The following is a 21,957-nucleotide window of genomic DNA, read 5'->3' as shown; positions in this document are numbered from 1 at the left end:
ATTCTTAGCTACCGCTAGAGCACTCACGGATGTTTGCCGATATGAGCTAAATTAGACATGATTTTTATATTAATATTTCCTACACTATGAATTAGTTTGGAGTTAGTTATTATTTAATATTACTCAAAGTTGGCTCATATATGAATTTTAAAGATTTAATGACACAACGAGCTAATATTAAGTGTTTGATTTAAATTGAGACCAACTCGCTAAATGATTTATGCAATTCAATAACCAAAGATGTATCAAATTATATAATTGAGTTAACGTGATGCATTGGTTTGAATTAGTATGGCATATTGCCTTCTAAATTTAAATTGATGCATGATATCTAAATTACCATATGAGATAATTAATATATATATAGGTATATATATAGGGGTGAGATCTAGAGAGAACTCTTTTTAAAGAGAGAACTAAAGAACTAGAAAAGAATTATTTTTAACTATTTTTAAAAAAATATTTTGTGATTTCTTTTTCTTTCCTCCTTCTAATAAGATGATATTGTTCCTAAAAAAAAACTTGTCGGTGTAGTACTTTAGTGCATATGTGCACTAATGCCTATTGCATATATACAATAGTGTTTTATTGCATATAATACAACACAATTGCATTATCCAATACACACTATTTAATATATGCAAATACGACACTAATAATTGTATGCAAAACACACTATCGCATATAAGTAATAAAACACTAATGCACATATGCGCTATATCGATTTTTTTTTTTAATTTTTGCATATAATATAACACTATTGCAAATATACAATACAAACAACTATATATATGCTATTCAACACTATTTAAAATATCACAATGCACACTATTGCACATATGCACTATAAAAAAAGTCGGTGTATTGCATATATGCATTACTCGTTAATTTTTTTTATTTTTTTTATTTTTATATTTTTTTGTGGTGAAGAATAACAACATATAAGAAGGATGAAAGAAAAAAAATTTTAAAAATATTTGTTTTAATTAAATTAAAAATATTTCATTATTAGTTCTCTAGTTCTCTCCATAAAATGGAGTTCTCCCATTATCCTCTCTCTCTCTCTCTCTCTCTCTCTCTCTCTCTCTATATATATATATATATATATATATATATATATATATATATATATATATATATATATATATTCTACATTGTAGAACATATTAATTAAATTGACTGGGCCAATCAGCTTAAGTTAAAAGGATATATAAACATGAACAGTATTACCAAAGATCTTGAGAGGGCCTATTGCTAAAGTCAAAGCCCAAGTGCGTTTTGATTTTAACCGACTACAAATCAATTTAAGGGGTGGCTGTTTTGATTGAGGGTTGAAGAAGATTGGGGGATCAGCCCCTGTTTAGTTTTGACAAGAGAATTGGGAGTCGCCACAGAGATAATTGGGCAGCCACAAAGAAGAGCAAGTCGTTGGTCCGAGCAGAAAGCGTTTGGGTTCAACATTTACTCATCCAAACATTATTATTATTCGGTTTAATTTTATTGTTTTCTTTATGAATTTAGTTTTTGAACCTTATTTATTTGGTTTGTTCTTGAGTAGGATTATTGGCAAACTTATTAAACCGCGCAGGATTTTAATGAACTTTTGTTGACGTTTGATTTAATTTTGGATTATCTTTTGTTCATGGCTTATGATTAAGTAAAAGATTTATTGTTATTATTTCGATGAATATGTGTGATTAGGATTGTTTGACGAGTTTTACTGTTTCACAATTTCCTTGGTGATTGTTTCATATGATAGGATTCCGTTAGGTCATCTATTGTGTGCTAGCCTTGTTTATCTAGTCGAGTGAATACTTTAAACTACCTTTGATTTCCGCACTGTAAGGTAGGATTTCTTACAGAGGTACTTGTCATAAAGTAAATTAGCAACTGTGAGCGAGTCTAATTAAGCCGGTAGTTTTAATAGCTTACTAGGGTTCCATAGGTGTCTCCTTCAGAAGGGTCGAAAGTCCTGTTCGATTTCCCCTTAAGTGAATAATTTAATATCCCGGTTCCATAACTTAGCATTTCCAACGATTTGATAACTGATGTATTAGGGATTCTAGCCTATGTGGTTTTTTGTAATCATCTGAATTAAGTCCAGGTTCTAAGTCAAGTCATCTTTAGTTTTAACTAGTTTAATTTTGTTTATTAATAAAACCCCCCGAAAAAATATAATAAACACATAGTTGTGTCTGTAGTTGAGTCTAATTAGCTAGTTTACGTAATTTAAAGAGTCCATAGGTTCGATATCCGAACTTACTTAGTTGTACTAGAGTCGACCGGTTCACTCACCGATTAGTAGTTTGAGTTAAGTTAGGAGTTTAGAATTATTACTTAGTGTCCAGATTAGCATAATTTTTAGTTAATGATTTTATAATTACTTTTAGCACATAATTTGCACCGGCAAACTCACTCCCAGGGTAGAGGATGAGGAGGTAATTTTTGACATATGCAAATCTATGAAACATCCGCAGTTTACCGATGATTATGCATATTCCCTGGATACGTGTGAATCAATTGTGAGTTGTCATCTGCGAAAAATAATTGAAAAAGGAAGCATGCGACACTCAACTGTTTGAGGAGAAAGCACATGCCATTAATCTAGAGGATCAAGTTATTTGTTAAAAGGAGGAGGAAGAAGAAGAAAGCAACTCGGGGGAAACATTCAAAGAATTAGATAGAGATCTCGAACCTAAAGCCAAACCTTCTATTGAAGATCCGCCTACTTTAGAACTTAAAGAATTACCCAAACACCTCAAGTACATTTTCCTTGAAGGCAATTCTCATTTACATGTCATCATTTCTTCCAACCTTTCGAGCGATGAGAAAGAAAGACTACTCGAAGTTCTCAAATCTCATATGAAAGCCATCGCTTGGAAAATCATGGACATCAAAGGCATCAGCCCGTCATTTTGTACTCACAAGATTCTAATGGAAGAAGACTTCAAAATGAGTTGAAGCCCAAGCTCAAGCTCTACCCACTAATGATACTAAGATGGTGGGCAAGTTTCTGAAGAAACTATTCTCTCGTTTCGGTATTCCCAAAGCACTTAATAGCAATTGAGGAACACACTTCTGTAATGCACAATTGGAGAAAGTATTGGCCAGATATGGAGTGCATCATCGACTCGCTACACCTTATCACCCACAAATAACTGGTCAGGTGGAAGTCACCAATCGGGATATCAAACGAATCTTAAAGAAAACTGTTAGTCATAATTGCATATATTGGTCGGAGAAACTAGACGACGCTCTGTGGGATTTCCGTACTTCATACAAAACTCCTATAGGCACAATGTCGTTCAAGTTGGTGTTAAGAAAGGCATGTCATGTTCCAGTCAAGATCGAATATATCACATATTGGGAACTTAAAATTTGCAACCTTGATCTTCAATCCGCTGAGAAAAACAGATTTATGCAGTTACACGAGCTAGACGAACTAAAGGTGCGAGCATATGAAAGTTCACGGATTTACAGGGAAAGGACGAAAAGACTTCATGATGCACATCTAAAAGGTGAAAACAATTTAAAGCAGGCGACCAGGTACTCGTTGAACTAGTTCAAAAAGATAAGCATAGCTTTAAGGTAAACGGTCACCGACTTAAACTTTGCTTAGGAGAACCCGTAGAAACCGTAATGGAGGTACTTCACCTCTATCCCATGAACTAAACTGACATAACCGTGAGTCAAGTTATCGACTCCGAAAAAAATTTCGCATGTTTAGGTTTAGTTTTTGTTTTTACCTTTTAGGGATAAGTTTAAAAAAAATTAGAAAACACGACCATGTTGACCTCAAGACGGCTCTGTTCAGTATAATTTCCCTGCAGTGATCGTTCCACTATCCAATTTCAGAGAAAACTTTCCAACATGGCCTGTGTTTAGATAAACACGGCCGTGTTGATGGGTCCTGGTAAATTATAAATGTTTCACCACTTCCTTAAAGATTTTGCACATTTCCTAGCAATTTCTGTTTAATTAAACAGCCTCCAACATGCCTATGGAAACCTCTAATGTTGGAAACCCGATCTCATCACCTCCAAAGAATAAAAACATCAACTTGGAGATGATTCTGCAACTTCAGGAGATGGCAAGAGAGCTCACCGACATGCTCCTTCAAAATGAGCAACACGTATTAGCTCTAAACGAGACCGTGGAGGAGATGAAGGCTGAGCTCTGTGACATCAAAGAGCAAATCCAAATTCAGTCCATCCGGATAGGGTTCTTTTCCAGCCTCTTCAGATTTACTTGTTGAAGATTTGAGGGACTATGTTGAGGACTAGTAGTTAGGACCAACCAGGCTTAACCCGGTTCTTTTTTGTTGTTTTTTCTTGTTTTCATTTTATGTGTTTTATTTTATGTATTTTTAGGTTTAATAAAATGTAGGAATTTATTATGGAATGAAATTAATTATGTTTTAGGGATAAGATTTGCACACACTTAACTGGCCACCCAAAACCACAACTGATATGTGAGAGAAAATTCAAAATTCATGAAAAGTGACTCAACATGGTCGTGATAAGCTTAACACAGGCAGTGGTCACCTTCAATTCGTGACAACTCATCATCTCTACAATTGTACAATTTTCTGAAACTAGCATTTATGACACTCAATTACCACGCCCGTGTTTATGTCACCACAACCATGTTTTCCCCTCTCGTGTGTCTATAAATGACTATCACTTCCCATTATTTTGACATACCCCCTTTTCATACACTATTTCCCAATAACTGGCCATGAAAAGAAGAGGATGGAGGCCAAGTTACGGAACACCATGAGAGGTGCCTATATATGTAGTTCAGGAACTCATGTGCTTATGCGCGAGAATCGACGAGTTAGTAAGCATCAACATGGAGGCGGAACAACAAAACCTAGAGATGCATGACAAGATCGAAACATTAAGTTTTGAACTCTATCATGTAGACCGAAGGATGGCTAAGCTAGAGGACAATCTCCAACGACTTATGGCCGAGCTTGCTCGCTTTAACTGAAACCAAGCCGAGAGGGCAACCTAAACCAACTTCTTGATAGGTACCTGCCCACATGCAGACCTTGTTTGGAGGAGGACCGGAATTATTCAAGTAGTTTTCATTAGGTTTAGGTTCTACTACGATACGATAGGTACACTTGTCTATTTGTGTGTGGTTTAGTTAAGATAATAATTAAGTTTATAAATTTAAAACTAGACATTATGTGAACAACCTTTTTGAAAAACATAAACACTTTTTCTATACCATCCACACCACATCACCAGTTAACACCAAATGCTACAAAAACTGTTTGAAGATATAAAGTCTGAGGCATCACAATTGACTGTTCTTATGGTGGATGCTCATAATCACTAGGTAAAACGCTATTAAATGTCATTCCTTATTCTTGTTTAGATTCTAAAGTTTTTTTTATATTGATAGGTGACTAGTATAAGCTCCCAATGTGTGGTGAACATAAATACAGAACATACACTTGCATGATATGGGCTTTGACATGGATATCGTGTAAACAAGTTGTGGCGGTTACAAAAGGCATGGCTATTAATAATATGAATGTTGGCATACCTGAGGAATGGGTGTTTGAGGCTTACTAGTTAGATACTTCGAAAAAGGTGTATGATAACCAAATAATGTCAATCCCAAGTGAAGATTATTGGATGCCTTTACAGTGTTCAACAACACCGATTCCACCAAAACCTCATAAGCAGGTAACTCGTCAAAAGTAGTATTGTTAAATAATAATCATATTTAATTTTTACAGTTAAGTGTGTGCCTTTTTCATAGATTGGGAGGCTAAAGAAAAGGAGAAAAAAAAGTCATGGGATGAGAGGTGCAAGAAGTCTCCTAAGGATAAGAGGACAAAAGGAGTTGAAGAGGTGGAGAAAGTTTTTTCTAAGGGAGATAAAATGAAAAGAAAAGGAGGCATGTTATAATGCGGTAAGTGAGGTGATTTTGGTCATAATTGTAGAAGGTGCATTGGTAACAGAGAGACGACAACTACAAGTGAACAACATGGATGATGGTATTAACTTTTTAGTGTTTTGGTATCGACATTTTGTGTTACAAATTGTGAAATGGTATTTACTTTTATTGATATGGTAAACTTTTTAGTGTTTTGATAACGACTTTTTCTTGTTACAAATTGTGTAATGGTATTGACTTTTATTTTTAAGGTAGACTTTTAGTGTTTTGGTAACGACTTTTTGTTGTTAAAAATTGTATAATGATATTGATTTTTATTTTTATGGTAGGCTTTTTAGTGTTTTGGAATTGACCCCGCTGTTAATTCATGACAAATTTAGTACTCGTATTATAATTTACTATAAAACGATTACAATAATGTGGCAGGTAAGCGGGCAACAAGTTGCGCCACAGCCCCCTTTTGAATAGCAAAACCAATCATGCTAAAAGCGAAGCTTTGTACCTAGAAGCTGAAGAGGTTCCGTGTACGACGCGCTGAACCCTACTCAAAAATTTCACAGCCTCTGGGGCCAGAAAACCAAATGTATCAAAGGCAAATGGTAGAAAGACATGTTGATTATCTAAACAAGCTTTCTTGTGTTTAACAACTTTGCTCGATTCAGCCTTCAACGCAGCCTGACCCACAACAAACCCACGGTTCCTGAGCCCAACAAGAGGAGACACTCCTGTAAGATCCACACAGGCGTGTTTCCCCCCTGCCCACCCGAACACAAGAATATCAGCTGGTCATAAAGTAGACCTCCCTTCAAGAGGATCCATGAGAAAATTAACAGGGGCCTCCATTTAGTAGAAATCCCTGCCCGTTTAAGAACATCACATAGAACATCCCTAACCAAATCATGTCTGTATTTAAAGTCAGGCAATTCTTTGCAATGCACCGCATGGTCACCAAAAGAATCCAAACAGACCTTGCGACAAATTGGGCAAGGCTCATCAGTCGGGAACATAGGGATCATTAACCGGTACTTAAGGATAGCCCAATACTCCAAACCCGACATACGTTGGCCTAACCTTCAACGGGGATGGCCGTTAGAAAATCCTGAGCCCGAGGAGCCCGAAGGCATTCAAACACCGCCTTTTGGCGAGGGGATAGATCAAACTTCACTTCTAAACTCTTGACGATTCCACTAAATAAGGCACTCGCCACAACATGTTGGGCATTAGGGGGGCAGTGTCCTTATTAGAGAACCCGCTAAGATTAAAATCTGGAAGTGAAGTACGTAAACGATCCATCGCACACCCATAATCAGAGTCCAACCCATAAATATCACAACCCCAAAGAATATGGTCTTGCAAACACCACGATTGTGCTCTCGAAGCCACAAAAGCATATGTAGATACATCCTCAGCCGAACAGAGATCCAACCCCCCATAACGGGTCGGAAGTGATGCCAACCTCCATTGGAGATCCCCAAAGAACAGACCTCCACAAACCACAATGTCCTCAATCGCCCTTTGAAGGCCATTGTTAAATATAGAAACAGCTTCCCCACATATATAGGTTGGCACGTTCTCAAACCGAACAAAAGTTTGGCGACTCCCATACATGAGCGAAGCAAAAAAAGCTCGCATTGAGGATCCCGAAGTCTTGGGAGACAGCTCATCAGTTCCACAGCGCTGGATGCCCTTTTCATAGCCAAACTGCTGATAAACCCCGCATCCCGGCTTACAGCACCACCAAGGAGTTTCACGCCAAGCACCGGCCTTCCAATCCCGCAAGGGAACAACCCCTCCTGTACCTTCACCCCATTGAATGTTGGCCAAAATAACTCGGTTTTCTTAACGTTTAATTCAAGACCCAAATGAGGCCCCTCAGACCTGATAATATCTAATGCTTTGGCCACCTCTCTAGTATCCCTGATAATCGTGCCATCATCCAAGTACCAAGCATGAAAGAGAAGCTTGCATCGATCTCTGATTTGGTGAACAAGTGGGTGCAAAACTAAGGCAAAACGGAGAGGCCCAAGAGGGTCCCCCTGTTGAACCCCAATGGTGGATTTAATGTAAGTATCACCCACATATAACCTAGCCGACTGCCCATATAAAAAATCCACCCAAAGAGAAATGGAAGGACATCGACTTCGTACCTCATGTAGAAGGGTCGTCCTATCTAATAAGTTGAAGGCATTGGAGAAATCAACAGTAAGCATAGCCAATGACCCATCCGAATGAAACTGATTTAGAAACCTGTTCGCGCTATGGAGCACGGCCTCTGCCCCACTAGGGACTCCCACCCTAAATTGAAAGTCACCGAGGTATTTATCCATCTCCTTCCCGACACCCCTCATAGCCACCTTAGAGACCAACCACCTCCAAATGGCCCCAACGGCAATAGGTCTAATCCCATTGTCCGGTTTAAGCAACGTCGTAAGTGGGGTAGACGCAACAAACTCTGCCAACACCTTAGGACACCTTCCCCCCAAAAATAAATTAACCACCGCAGAGATAGCCTTGAGCAAAGCATCTGCAATCGGAGACCCCTCTCCGCACAACGCATCTAAAATGTGTTGGGCTCGCAAACCGTCCCTCCCACACGAAGTCCCTTTAGGGAAAGATTTAATGCACCCAAGCACACTATCAACGTCCACGACAAGGGGAGACTCAGAAAGCAAGGAAGCAGGCATAATCGGAGGTGCCATGATTGGATGCTTAGACAACAAAGCGTTCAAAGTATCCTTACCGAAAGGTGCAACCCCTGAAGAGCATAATACTTTGACCGCAAAGTGAAATGCCCGTCTGCAACTTTCCGCAAACATTGTTTAACATTGGCGCCCAACCCGGCGTTATCAGACTCAGGGACAAACGCATCACCACCCGGGGCATCTCCTAGGGGTTGGTCAAAAAGCGATATAAGGAGCTCAAAGAAACCGTCATGGTCACCCCAAGCGGATAGTGACCGTTGAATAATTCGGCATTGCTCAGACTTTCTATTGCCAGACCTGCGTTGCTGACGATTAGAAGGTCTGAAAACTCGTAATGTGTAACGTGGTAACAACAAAAGTTTCACCCACGCCTCAACAGACTCTGGCATAGCCGCCACCTTACCAAGAGCACCCACTAAGGCTTGGGAAAAAGCCATACGACAACTATGAGGAATGTTTTTAACAGTCGTAATAGGAAGAGTGAAGACACGCTCAAGGAGAGCTACATCCACCTCCACCCTTCCCACCGCGACAAATTTATAAACTTTTTAGTGTTTTGGCAATAAAACTCCGCTGTTAACTTTCTTTTAGATGGGTAGACATTTGGGTTGACATATGATTCTCAATTTTTGTGTAGTTATTATTTCCATAATTTATGTTCTTCAAGTATAAGTTCCACAATTGACACTGTTGACATCTAAGGCACTATTTAAAGATTTGTTTGAATGCTATAAATTAGAAAAAATATATAGCAAATTTACTAAGGTCAAAACATTAAAGCAACGACACATCTTCATTAGCTCGGTAACATTGGTTAAACATGGCCAAGTTTATAGAATTCAAAAATTAAAACAAAGACACATTCTAAACAAAAAATAACACAACATAACACAAATCAAGTACACTCCCTATTTCCGGTGACAATTATCATTTGACTATTCCGAGTCAGAATCATGCTCGCCTTCATATGGATCATGATAATAATCAACATTCGGCTCCATTGTATAATCCCAAACCGTTTTCAATACCTCACGGTCATAATCGCTCTCCGGCTCCATGTCATATTCTTGCAATTGAAAGGACTAAATACGATATAAGTTATCGTATAAAGGACAACAAGTGACGTTAAACAAAATTTAGCAATTTTGAAATACAAAATTCGTAACATAAATAATAATATTATTATTATCGTCACTCATCGAGGTTCTCGCTGGACATCGAATATAAGCTTCAGTTGGTTTCTTTCTTAGATCTGTTTCTACATTGTGATAAGTTTTTGTTTTCATCAAACACAATTAGGGTTTCTTTGCATATTTCTCATAATCAATGAAGAATCTATAAGTGTTTTTTTTTTTATTAAATGTTGTTTATAAACACAATGGTAAAGAAAGAAAGGTGTTTCTATAATTTTAAATACAATTAGGGTTTTTTTTTTGTTTCATTTTTGCATATTTCTCAAAATCAATGAAGAATCTTAAATTTTTTAGATAAAGCTTGTATTTTTACTGATCTTTATTATGTCAATGTTGTTTATAAAAACAGGGGTAAGAAAGAAAGGTATTTATATACAATTATGGATTTTGTTTGTTTCTTCCTTTGCATGTTTTTCAAAATGAATGAAGAATCTTGAATAAAGGTTGAATTTTTATTGATCTTTATTTTGTAAATGTTGTTTATAAAAACAGTGGTAAAGAAAGAAAGAAAGAAAGAAAGGTGTTTGATCTTTGATTATCATGTCCGTCACTTGTTGATGGAGAAGAAGAAATTAGTCAAACCAAAGCCAACTTGTTGACTTCTTCACCATCCATTGATGGTGTATGTGATCTCCGTGAGCGGAACTACATGGGATTCTCTGATTGTTCTTCAGTGGGCAGCTGTGCAATATCACCGTCTTTACAAGATTTGAATTTGAAAGCAACTGAACTCAGACTCGGGCTTCCCGGGTCAAGATCACCTGAGAGAAACCATGAACTTTGCTTATTGAGGTCACCAAATCTTGATGAGAAGCCACTTTTCCCCTTGTTTTCCCCCATATCGGTTGTTTCCCGTAGCAAGCGAGGGTTTGATGATACCGTAGATCCTTTCCCTGAGGTTTGTGTTTCTTTCTTTGTTGTTTTGTATCGGTTTGGGTCGATTTTTGGCTCAAATCGAACTAAGAACCGAAAGTTTAGTTTTTGAAAACCGTTCAGTTCAGTTTCCTCGGTTTTTAGGGTTTTACCATTTAGGCTTGAATTTTTTTTTGGCTGAAAAGGAGCTGGCTCAAAATACTGAATTAGGGTCTAAACGTTTTTTAATTTATGATTAATCGATTATTATGCATTTGGGCCTAAATTAATTGGATTGCACTGTTCATTAATTGTTTATAAATTACTTAACTTTAAAAATTAAAAATTAAAATCCATAAATTTGGTTCAGTTCGGTTTTAATTACAAAACCGAACTGAAAATTCGGCTTTTATAGAAACATAAAACCCAACCATCAGTTTTTGTTTGGGTTTGGTTATTTCGGTACGGCTTTTCGGTTACGGATCAGTTTTGGGTTTCATGCACACTCATTTCATTGAGAGGTTTGGTTTTTGTATGATTTTGGAGGTGCTATTTTCGACCCGTTTACTTAACGGGTTACACAACTAAAAGAAAGCTAACTTAAACGGAAATGGGTTAAAATGTACTTTTAATTTTATAATCATTGTTGATGCGTGTAGGGAACACTTCGGTCAAACCCCGAGCCTCTTTCAATTCAAGAAAGCCAGAGTGTTGCTAACAATGCCATACAAAACCAAACAAATGCTGCAAATACCATCAATACTCCCAAGTAAGTTCTAAAGAATGAATAAAGCTTGAAACTTGATTATTAAAAGATTGAGTTTCTGTTGTGTGTGGCAGAGCGCAGGTTGTGGGTTGGCCGCCTATAAGATCTTCATTTAGAAAGAACTCGACGGCTACGATTGCTTCAAAGAAGGGTAACACGGTAGAGCGTAAAGCAGGTGATTGTGCCCTTTTCGTGAAGGTGAGCATGGACGGTGCACCTTATTTAAGGAAAGTTGACTTGAGCGCGTATTATGTGTATCAAGAACTGTCTTCTGCACTCGAGAAGATGTTCAGCTGTTTCACAATTGGTTAGTTTTTTTCTTTTTTCAAGAAAGTCAAACTTAATATCTTCTAAAGTAAAAAATGAGCTTAGATTTATCTCCTCCATAATATGTTGGTATCCTTATGTAGGGAGTTTTTTTTTAACAAAAAAATAATAAATCTTGTAATGTTTTTTAAATTTGAAGTTGAAAAAGGACTTGGTTGGCTCTCAAAGGTCAAACCTAATTCCTTTTAAAGTCAAAATTAGCTTAGAATTTTTAATACTATCTCCATAACATGAGGGTATCCTTATTTAGTTATTAATCTCTAACCAAAAACTGGTAAATTTTGTATATTTTTATAAATATTGAAGTTGAAAAGGGACTTGGTTGACTTTCCAAAGTCAAATGTACAGTGTGTAATGTGTTGACAAATTTCAGGTCGATATGGATCTCATGGAAGTGAGAAGCTGAGTGAGTCAAAACTGAAGGACTTGTTGCATGGGTCAGAATATGTTCTTACGTACGAGGACAAAGATGGTGATTGGATGCTTGTCGGGGACGTTCCTTGGGAGTAAGTTTTTCTAATTATGTTTTTTTATTAGATATGACAAATTGGGTTCTTGTCTTTTCTTTTTTATTCTATAGGTAATTAATGTATTAAATATGATTACAAAAAGATATTACTAAATCATTATCTCTTATAAAGATTATACAGTTTTGGAGATTGTAACTTGTAAGCGTTTGAATTCTTTTCAACTCGTTCCTTTATACCAGTTTTTCTCTGTTTTGCCCGTTTGACCCGCTAGGAATAAAAACCACACAAATCGACTTGTTTTCATATAATCACCACTATTATGCAGGATGTTTATCAGTACATGCAAACGACTCCGGATCATGAAGAGTTGTGAAGCCATTGGTCTAGGTGAGTGACATCAGTTTCAGTTTTTTGCAAAATTTGGATTTTCGGTATTTGGATAGAATAATAGTCTGATTACTAAAAGCCCATCTTTTTTTTTACCATATTTTAAAGACTTTCCAAATATTCTGTTGAGCGATAATTTATATAAAAATATATTTTTGTATTAAGTATGAAAGCGATATATAAGAATGTAATTTTTGGTCATTTTATCTGTTAGTTTCAAAAATAATTAAAATTTGTCAAACACTTAAACAAATGATTATATATAACACATGATCTGTGTTTAAATATATTTTTTATTCTTTTGGGGCTGTGGACCTAAGCTGTAATGGGAGCTAGTGAAGTCTGTATGCACATGTTCGTTGCTGTACATCCAACACCTTTGAGGCCAAGAATTCTGTTTTAACAGAAAACAAAAACGAGTCACCAATCATGAGTAGATTTATCGTTTATTTTGTTTAGTGTTTTAGCGTTAGAAACTGCTTACTTCTCGACATTATTATTAGGGAAGCATTCGAAAACTTATGTCTTGTTTGCTGTTTCTCGTATTTTTGTTTCCACTTTTAACTTTTAGTAGATGTGTTGATGAAATGAGCCTGGGATAGCCTTAGCGTATTAAACTGAAAAACTATATATATTTTTATCACATAACATGTAAAACTGTTAAAAAAAATGAATTTTTAGCATGTACAAATCACCGTATGGTTTAGCTTTTTAGTTTTTTTTTTTTAAAGTTGGATATTTGATGTAAAGGTATAAAGTTTATTAGGCTATGCGTAATGGGGCGCGAGTTTGGGCGAGAAAGGGCGACAAAGGGAGAGCACACCGCCCCCTGAGCGATATTTGGGCGAAATGAGGCGGGGGCGAGGAGTAGATGTCGCCCAAGAAGAAGAAAAAAATATTATTATTATATTAATATGTCAATCAATCAATCATGCCCAGTAAAATCCCACCGACAGCAAAGCTATAAGTAGGGTCTGGGGAGGGTGGGATGTAGGCACACCGTACCTCTATCCAAAGGAATAGAGAGGTGGCTTCCAGAGAGACCCTCGGCTCTAAGTATATGTGAATGAAGCAAAATAAAGGAAATCAAAGTTTAACAGTTATATAAAAACTACTACTAATTATAATAATATTAATAATAAGATCACAGTTTTACAGCTATATAAAAGCTAATAATAATTATAATAATAATAATAATATATGTAAGGGAAATACCATTATGGTATGTGACATAAATAAGTTAAGTCTAAGCCCTAAGGTATTCAATTCTCTCTAAAAATCCTTAACTTTAATTCTACTTCTCCACGAATTCCTATCCTCAACCATGTTCTCGGAGAGGTTTAGGTCTATCAAATCATATATGTATATATTATTATGTGTGTGTGTTATATATACATATATGTATATATTATTATTATATTACTATTGTAGCCCCTACACCATTACACACCAAAAACAAATTTTCATCTCTTGCTGACTGGGCGCCACACGGCGCAAAATGCCCCAATTTGTAGCCCCTCCACTACGCATAGCCTTAGGTGTAACAATAATTAGTATGATGTTGGTCGGGTTGTGATTTTGTTTGTAGCAGGTTGACTTTGGTCAAACTTTCTGGTTTCTGTATGTGTTTGAATGTCAGAGCTTCCATTATAGAACTGGACCATCAGAGTAATTGTCTACTTCTAGAAATAATGGTAGGGGTCATAAGTCATGTAACATCCACCATCTAACTTTTGGATTTTATGTTTGAGATGGTGGTATAAAAAGTTATGTCATAATTCTATCTTTTTAACTTTTAACATTTTATCACTTTTTTTTTGTTTATTAAGTTTGTAAACAAACGTTGTGTTACTGTTAGATTTAGTCTATGAGTTATAGAGGCTTTGAAGCAAATACCAAATTTAGCTATTTTATTAACAAGTTTTAAATTTAATGGATATTTTCATCATTTTTTAGATTTTATTATTTACTTGAACTCCTAACATCCAACTATATATTTATTTGTTTATTGATCTTACACTAAACTAAAAATTAAAGTCATCATATTTTGGTGGAGTGGTCAAGAGTTTTACTTAAAGTTTGTTTAAGAGTTTCTTCTATTTGACGTTGCGACTTTGAATTTCACTCATGTGACATATTCCCGGATTTAAGCCTTGGTGAAGCACTACCGAGTAGATTAAGCCTCACAACATCGAACCCTCCCGAGAGCTTTCTATGGGTTTAGCCCGTGCTCATAGTTAAATAAACCAAAATCAACACTAAATTTTAACGCACCTGATGTACCTAATTCTATGATTTTAAGATAGCTTTTCGCATGTATTTAAAAGATAAACACTAAAATTTAAGATAACTTTCCACATGTGTTTAAAAAATAAACACTAAAATTTAAGATAGCTTTTCACAAACAATATTGAAAACTTAATGCACATGTGTCTTGTGCACAAGTATAACCCTTCTTTGCCAATGAGGGATATTGTTGTATTAGATAAGGGAAAAGAGATTTTGATTTATGTGTTTAAAAAATTGGACTAATTTTTAGTGAGACACCCTTTCAGTTTTTACCATACTTAATTATTTTGTTACCTCTAGTGCCTCATGTCTTCGTTACTGAATCATACCACACGTAAACCCGAACCTTTTTTAACTAAACAAACTGTGTTTGTACTGGATGGTTTCAACCAGTAAACACGAACCACACTCAAATTGTTGTCTTAGTCAAGAACCTAATTTTTTTCTATAGCTTATATGAAATTAATGTTCTGAATGAACCCATCAACCGAGTAGAAATAGTTGTTCAACAAATAAATATTGTCGAAAGTATTAAAAACATTTTTTAAGTGGAAAAAAAAGAACCCTGGGGGTATGTATGTTTCTAGATTCTGTGTTTTTCAGGGTAGTTTTCCTAGAGCCAAAATGACTAAATCCAAATCAGTTAATTCGTGTAGACTTGTATTTTATGGAGTAAAGTTTGTATGTTATTCTGGGTTTTGTTATTCTTGCTCTGGAGAAAGAATAGACATTTTAAGTAGACTCATACTTTAGTTTTGTTGTGTGTGAAATGTGAATAACACATAAATATATTTTAAAAATTTATATAAAAAAAAAACATAGAACCCAAATAAGTAACTATGGCCCAAAAAGTACATGACGAAAGCAAAATTACAAACACATGGAAATTAAATGGATCATGAGCATCTCATATTAGTATTCCTCAATCTTAAAGCTCCCCTACCTCTTCTAGTTCATCTATAATCTTTTGCCTCGATTCGTAATCCAAAAAAATGAGGTAGTCTTTATATCACCAATAATTTAACTTTATAGGTAATGTTTTCAACCATCAATATAACTCTATTTTCGACATTATCAAGCTCTCATCTGAAGTCTTTTACCATAAAGGGGTTCTCCATATCATTGCCTCCTTGACATACCTAGTCATTTGATTTATTTAGGAGTTCCACCTTCAAAAGCATTTGCGAGCACAATTGTCATTCTATTCTTTCAACTATACTTTTTGGTTGTCTTTTCCATCTCCAGTTCTAAATAATATTTTCATTTGTTCGAGTATAGCATTCTATCACATATTTCTTCTTTTTCAATTGAAACAAAGATGTGAGTTTTTCTTTCAGTGGTCGACTCCAATCCAAGTATTCAACCAAAAATCAATATTGTCCCCCATACCCAGTTTTACTTGCAGCCTCTCCATAATGTTTAACTTTTGTTGTGCGTCTTATACTTTACCCACCACTTGCCCAACAGTGCTTTGTTCATCGCTTTTGTAAACTCCCAACTCCTAAACCACCTCTCCTTATCTCTAACCACTCTTTGCCATGACACCAAACTAAAAATTCACCTTTCTAATTGTTTTAAAATTTTGGTTGGGCTTTAAATAAGGAAAAATAATACCTAGCACATATTCTATTAGTGTCAATCTTCCTCCTAAGGATCGTATTCTTGCCTTTCATCTTGTGAGTTAGCATCAAATGCATCTGCAATTAGTTCACCCAAGACACATTTGTACACCTATAAAATCAAAATAAGGTCTTATACGAGTTGTCATAACTCATATGAATTGTTTAAGGTGGTATGCAAAAGTTATACAACACATATAACTTTACTAGAAACCGACTGATGTGACAGTGATATGTTGTATCCAAAATTTATTTAGTCCATGTAACAAGTGAGGTTGGTGCGTCTGCAGCAACACTACACCACCATGATAATTATGATAGTTTGACCATGTGGCCTTATCTTTAGCCAGTTTAGGCCATATTATAGGATCATTCAAACACAGTGATTTGGGAAATGATTCGTTCAGTGGATTACTTGAGACAAGTTCGTTAAAAAGTTGACAAGCTTGAACCTATAATAATGTGTATTTGATAAACAAATTCAATACACATAGATTAGAGTCACGAGTATAAATAACCCTACTATTTATGTAACTTGTAATGTATGTCTTGACTTTCTCTTGATCTGCTATTGAATAATTACACATTGTTTCAATTCATATAAACGTTTGTTAAATATTTGTCAAATTCCACAAACCCTAAGATCAACTTATGGTCACATTTTACCACCACCACATTATACTAGGTGCCCGGTGAATGAAATCGATAAGACATCTAATGACCGACAGTTAAAACTTTATAGTGTCAAAGCTTACGAAGCGTGTACTCAGATAAACGAATCAACATGCAATCAAAGTAATTAACTATTCTACCAAACGCATATTCAACACTTCTCAACGTTACAACAATAAATCTGAAACTTTTTCTTTAAATTTAAACATCAAGATCATATATTGAACAATTACTCCACAACATACTTATTTTATCCAGCCAAACGACAACTCAGAACTGAAAATTGTAATTTATTAAACTGTTAATGATAATAAACAACATCCTACGCTTCACTGGTTGAGACAGCGTCGTCTTTGTGTTTGATCATACCAGAATCCACAAGAATTGGTATTTCTGCTGCAAGCCATGGTGCAAGCCCCAAACATAGAGCATGTGCTATACCAAACCTAGGGCTGAAATACAAAAAATAAATAAACATATTATGCGGTTGATGTTATGCATGTGCATACGCCTCGGGCCATGTGAACGACATTTAGGATTATTAAAACCCTTATTTCTTCATATCACAAGGGTTTAATTGACTAAGATTTGAGAATCACTAAGAAAGCTGGATTACCTCTAAAAAGTAAACTGTTATCAACGTTATTCGGACTTATTTAAATTACGGTATGATTCTTAGTATTTTCTACTAGGGTCCTATCAGTTGACCTGAAACACATGTTTCCAAAAAATCAGTATATTTATAAATTTAAACCAAAATTTGTTTCGGTTTGATGTCCTTAAATTCTCCAACAGGGCAAACACGAGAATACATGACATGCTATAAAACAATATTTTATACATGATAACATACTTATAGCATACTTAGAGCATTAAAAAAACTTGTAAACATTCTTTGAATATACTTATAAGTTATAACACAGTTAAACATACTTAAAAGAAAAACCATTATTAGAAATATTACATTGTTAACAGGGTTATTATGTAGTAGCACGAACAGAATTCAAGTTCTGAACATGTCATTGTAGCCCAGTCAACAAATCATACAAATTCAAGGAACTGAATCCTTAATGCATGCATGTGATTTCAACTGTAAGCTAAGAGAGAGACAAAGTCACAAAACTGTCTGAATCGAATTTTTTAACCGATTATGACTTACGGCTTTCGATTTTCTAAGCCTTTTGTTATGAAGTTAATAGTACTTATTCCAGAAACTTATCCTTTTTGATTTAGGGATCAACTTATTCTTAAATGTGAATTCTGTATATGAATAGATACTTTGTTTATTACATGATGAATCTAGTACGTAAAATTTGAAGAGAGGTGAAAGTAACAAGAATTTTCTTACGAGTTTTTGGCCCAAAGTGGCTTGAAATGCACCGTCAAGCATATCTTCCCCCCTCTGTACATCTGTATGCAGAAAATAAACGATCATTCAGTAAGTAGCAAGTGACAACTCCATTCAGTATGTAGTGCATAACATATAGGATGAACTAACAAATGTCAGATGGATTTCATAAATTTTTCCACAAACACAAATCTTATGAGTAGTACAAGTGTTATTCATTATACCTATGAGCTCTTCCTCTGAAGAAACCTAAAGCAATTGAAAGTTGGGAAAAAGATAAATGAAAGGTGCACCGCGCTCCCATAAACATGTCCACATTTCAAAGACCGGTTGACAAAGACTAAATCATAAAATGCCAGTTTGATGTGTAAATAATGATCACAACCACAAGAATTATTTTTAGTCTAGTATGGTGCCATTCTTTTTTACCAATTACAGTTTTCAATTGAATATATGTTATCTAAGCAGGCATTTTGATTTGAGCACAGAGGCAGCCAATTTTAAACTGACATTTCTCTGAAGCCAATCCTAGAGTCCGTAATTGAATCATAAACTCAGCAATAGGGGTGCAAACGAGCCAAGCCACTCGCAAGTTACTCGATATCGGATCAATAAAAAGCTCGAAACAAGCTAAGCCTTATTGATCCCTAACCGAGTCCGAGCCTCAAATAAAACTTGCTTAGTTATCGACAGAGTTATCAAATATGCTAGGCGCATAGGCCTCGCTTGGGGCCTAGGCGCAAAGCGCAAAAAAAAAGCGTGGGCTTGAAGAAAAAAAAGCACACTTAAATAAAGAAAATTAAAAATATATTATGTATATGAAAAACCATACAACTCGTCAAATGAATAAACAAAAGCTAATATATAATATTAAATATCATCTAACCTGTACCAAAAGTTTTAAACTAGTCAAGATTCAAACGTAATTTCAAAACTTGAATAACAAATGTTCAATAAAATTCCTTTGACCTCTCCTAGATCTAAGTTTCAATTGCACTCGTGTTTCTTTTGCTCAAATGCTCGGCTTTTATCTTCTCATGTTCATGTCACCTTCTTAGTTCCACACATTCCCTATCTTGGGCTTTAATGATTCACTCGTATAGCAAAGATTTAGATGACACCCTATTGTGATTCTCTTCTACAGGTGCACGGCCTTGATGCCAGCCCTAATCCAGGCTTGGGTGTTTGTCAGAATCAGTTCAATTATTCAAGCACAATTTTTTATTTTTCGAATTTAGGATTAGTAAAATCGCATTGATCTTTTTTACCTTCTCTGCCTAAGGAACTAGACAATGCCGAAGCGCTCACCTAAGAACTAGAGTTATCAAGCTTAAGCCTTGTATGGGCAGATCGTTAACAAGCGTAGTTTATTTTTAAATTTCAATTATTTTGGATTACAATGAATTAATTTCAGCCTGCACACGAGCTCGAGCTTGAAAAAACGGGTCTCAAGCCGATCTCGAGCTTTCGGAAAAGAGCTCGAAATGAGCCAAGGTCAGTTCACACCCCTACTCATCAAGCAATCATATGTAGTGTCAATTCAGTCGACCAAAGAAGATTTTGATTTTAAAAGAATAAATGATTAATTAAGTCACATGGCAAAATTGAGTTCTCCTGAATTCTGTATAAATGAATATCAATCCTAAAAAACCTAATAATGAAGGTTTTCCTATTAAACTTAAATTTACAATTACAATTAGAAAGGTAACCTTATGAGTCTTGCCGTCGAGTTGCGGCAGCTCAAGCTCGGGAGCGGTAGCCGGATAGGTGACGGGAATATCAAACTGGAGATCGAACTCGTACTTGAGGAGATTGTGGACGTACCAGCACTTGCCGGTCCAGCGAGTGCCTTCGGGATTGGCCGCGGAGATACGGAACCAGTCGTTGTCTTTGGACTTGTTCATGGAAGTGTAGGCGATCAAGGCTTTGTACTCTTCCTTCAGGCGCTGGGTCCAGGCGGCGCCGTCGCGAGGGCCAGCTTTCACGGTTAAGAGAGGGATTTGGGTGAGGGTTGACTTGGTGCTTGGATCCCACCCCTCCATTGCTCGATTGCTGCTGCTGGTGTTTCAAGAATTAAACCCTAGACGGAGGGAGGAGAAAGAGTGGGATATTATTATTCTCTGGGTTGTTAATTACACTGATAGGTTATCATACATTATATATGAGACAATCTGGAACGTTTAAAAGGAGGCGGTGGCATAATTGTAATTAACTTGCAATTGACAATAAACTGGTTAACAAAAGGGCAATTCCGTCCAAAAAATATAGCAGTTTAACCTCCACCTTCGCGAATCAGTTCCCCCAAATTCCCTTCCCAAATCCATTTTCATAAAACCCTCGAGATTTCGTTTTCGCAATTGACCGATTATTTCGAAAGATCAGTGAATCAAAAAACAATGGAACTAAATGCGAGCTCGGCAGGAAATCCTAATTCAACTAAGCTTGTGGTTAAGGATAAAGAACGAAGGTCAAAAGCAATTAACGACCGATATCAGAACGTGCAAAAATCTAGTAATATATCTTCCATTTTGTTAACATAGAACGTATATTTGAAATAGGTATGAATTTGTTAGTTGTTAGTTATATGTTACAATAAACAAAAATTATCATAAAGCTGTTACAGAGACTTGTTGAAATGAAGCAGAACGTGTTTATGTTAAAATTTGTTATTAAAAAAATGTTGGGTTAATAAAAAAAATTTACAGAAATTATGAGAACGTTTAAAAAATTTTAGGTATTAGATAGTGTATTGGTTAACACTGGTCATAATTTTGTGTATGAAGATGTCGAAAAAAACAAAAGGAATGAAGATGCAATTGAGGAAAAAGAGCACAAACCTGCAAATAAGAAAGCGAAAACTAAACAAGCTAAAGATAGAAATTCCGACTCCGACTTTGAAACACCAATCAAATCATTGAAATGTAAAAAGAAAAAGGTCGATAACAAGCAAGATGAAAATAAGAAAAAAAAAAGGGAAAAGAAAGAGTGTTAGACAATTCTGATTCAGATTTTGAGACACCAAGGAAAAAAGCCAAGAAGCAAAAACCTCAAACAACACGTTGTAGAAAACGTTTTCAAGAATATATAGATAGAAAACTTTGGATGAGGTGTGCACCTGGAAATATCTATGAAGCAATTAAAGTGATGAATGAAAAAGAAAAAAAAAATGGATTGAAGAAATGGGATTTGGGTCATTGTTAAAAATGAAGATTACCACAATTCCTGATCGACTGGCATATTGGTTGGTTATGAACTATGATCCTGATTTGAATGAACTGAATATGGGAAACCGTATTGTTAAGATAACACCACAATTAGTTCATGAGGCTTTTGGGATACCAATTGGTGGAGAAACAGTGGTAGAAAAAAAACAGACCAAGAGTAGGCTCAAGCATTTGTGCATATATGTTTAGAAACCA

At 35.7% G+C, this 21,957-nt stretch overlaps 2 protein-coding genes across 2 annotated transcripts; one reads left to right on the top strand and one right to left on the bottom strand.

The window, feature by feature from the left end:
• Positions 1 to 3,298: 3,298 nt before the first annotated feature.
• On the top strand, positions 3,299 to 12,726 carry LOC143596077 (auxin-responsive protein IAA8-like). Its single transcript, XM_077074941.1, has 9 exons — positions 3,299 to 3,518; positions 3,987 to 4,178; positions 5,776 to 5,913; positions 5,960 to 6,013; positions 10,345 to 10,706; positions 11,320 to 11,429; positions 11,501 to 11,733; positions 12,127 to 12,259; positions 12,549 to 12,726. The coding sequence occupies exons 1-9, from the start codon at positions 3,299 to 3,301 to the stop codon at positions 12,616 to 12,618; spliced, it is 1,512 nt and encodes a 503-aa protein (XP_076931056.1). The 3' UTR covers positions 12,619 to 12,726.
• A 4,642-nt stretch (positions 12,727 to 17,368) lies between these two features.
• On the bottom strand, positions 17,369 to 20,643 carry LOC143596080 (ubiquitin-fold modifier-conjugating enzyme 1). Its single transcript, XM_077074943.1, has 3 exons — positions 20,248 to 20,643; positions 18,539 to 18,600; positions 17,369 to 17,642 (listed from the first exon to the last, which is right to left on the bottom strand). The coding sequence occupies exons 1-3, from the start codon at positions 20,578 to 20,580 to the stop codon at positions 17,513 to 17,515; spliced, it is 525 nt and encodes a 174-aa protein (XP_076931058.1). The 5' UTR covers positions 20,581 to 20,643; the 3' UTR covers positions 17,369 to 17,512.
• Between the last annotated feature and the right edge of the window lie 1,314 nt (positions 20,644 to 21,957).

The sequence above is a fragment of the Bidens hawaiensis genome, unplaced genomic scaffold (assembly GCF_021521415.1).
Source record: "Bidens hawaiensis isolate Kalapana, Puna unplaced genomic scaffold, B.hawaiensis_p1.1 tig00046033_1, whole genome shotgun sequence".
NCBI lineage: Eukaryota > Viridiplantae > Streptophyta > Magnoliopsida > Asterales > Asteraceae > Bidens > Bidens hawaiensis.
This window is presented reverse-complemented; position numbering and strand designations above follow the sequence as displayed.

Excerpts from the sequence above, each read along its gene's own strand:
- LOC143596077 (XM_077074941.1), top strand. The coding sequence starts at position 3,299 with ATGTCGTTCAAGTTGGTGTTAAGAAAGGCATGTCATGTTCCAGTCAAG. Across the intron at positions 6,014-10,344 it reads AGTGAACAACATGGATGATG|TATCATGTCCGTCACTTGTT; the intron begins GTATTAACTTTT and ends TTGATCTTTGAT. Across the intron at positions 12,260-12,548 it reads GTCGGGGACGTTCCTTGGGA|GATGTTTATCAGTACATGCA; the intron begins GTAAGTTTTTCT and ends ACTATTATGCAG.
- LOC143596080 (XM_077074943.1), bottom strand. The coding sequence starts at position 20,580 with ATGGAGGGGTGGGATCCAAGCACCAAGTCAACCCTCACCCAAATCCCT. Across the intron at positions 18,601-20,247 it reads TCGACGGCAAGACTCATAAG|ATGTACAGAGGGGGGAAGAT; the intron begins GTTACCTTTCTA and ends TTCTGCATACAG. Across the intron at positions 17,643-18,538 it reads CCACTTTGGGCCAAAAACTC|CCCTAGGTTTGGTATAGCAC; the intron begins GTAAGAAAATTC and ends TTTGTATTTCAG.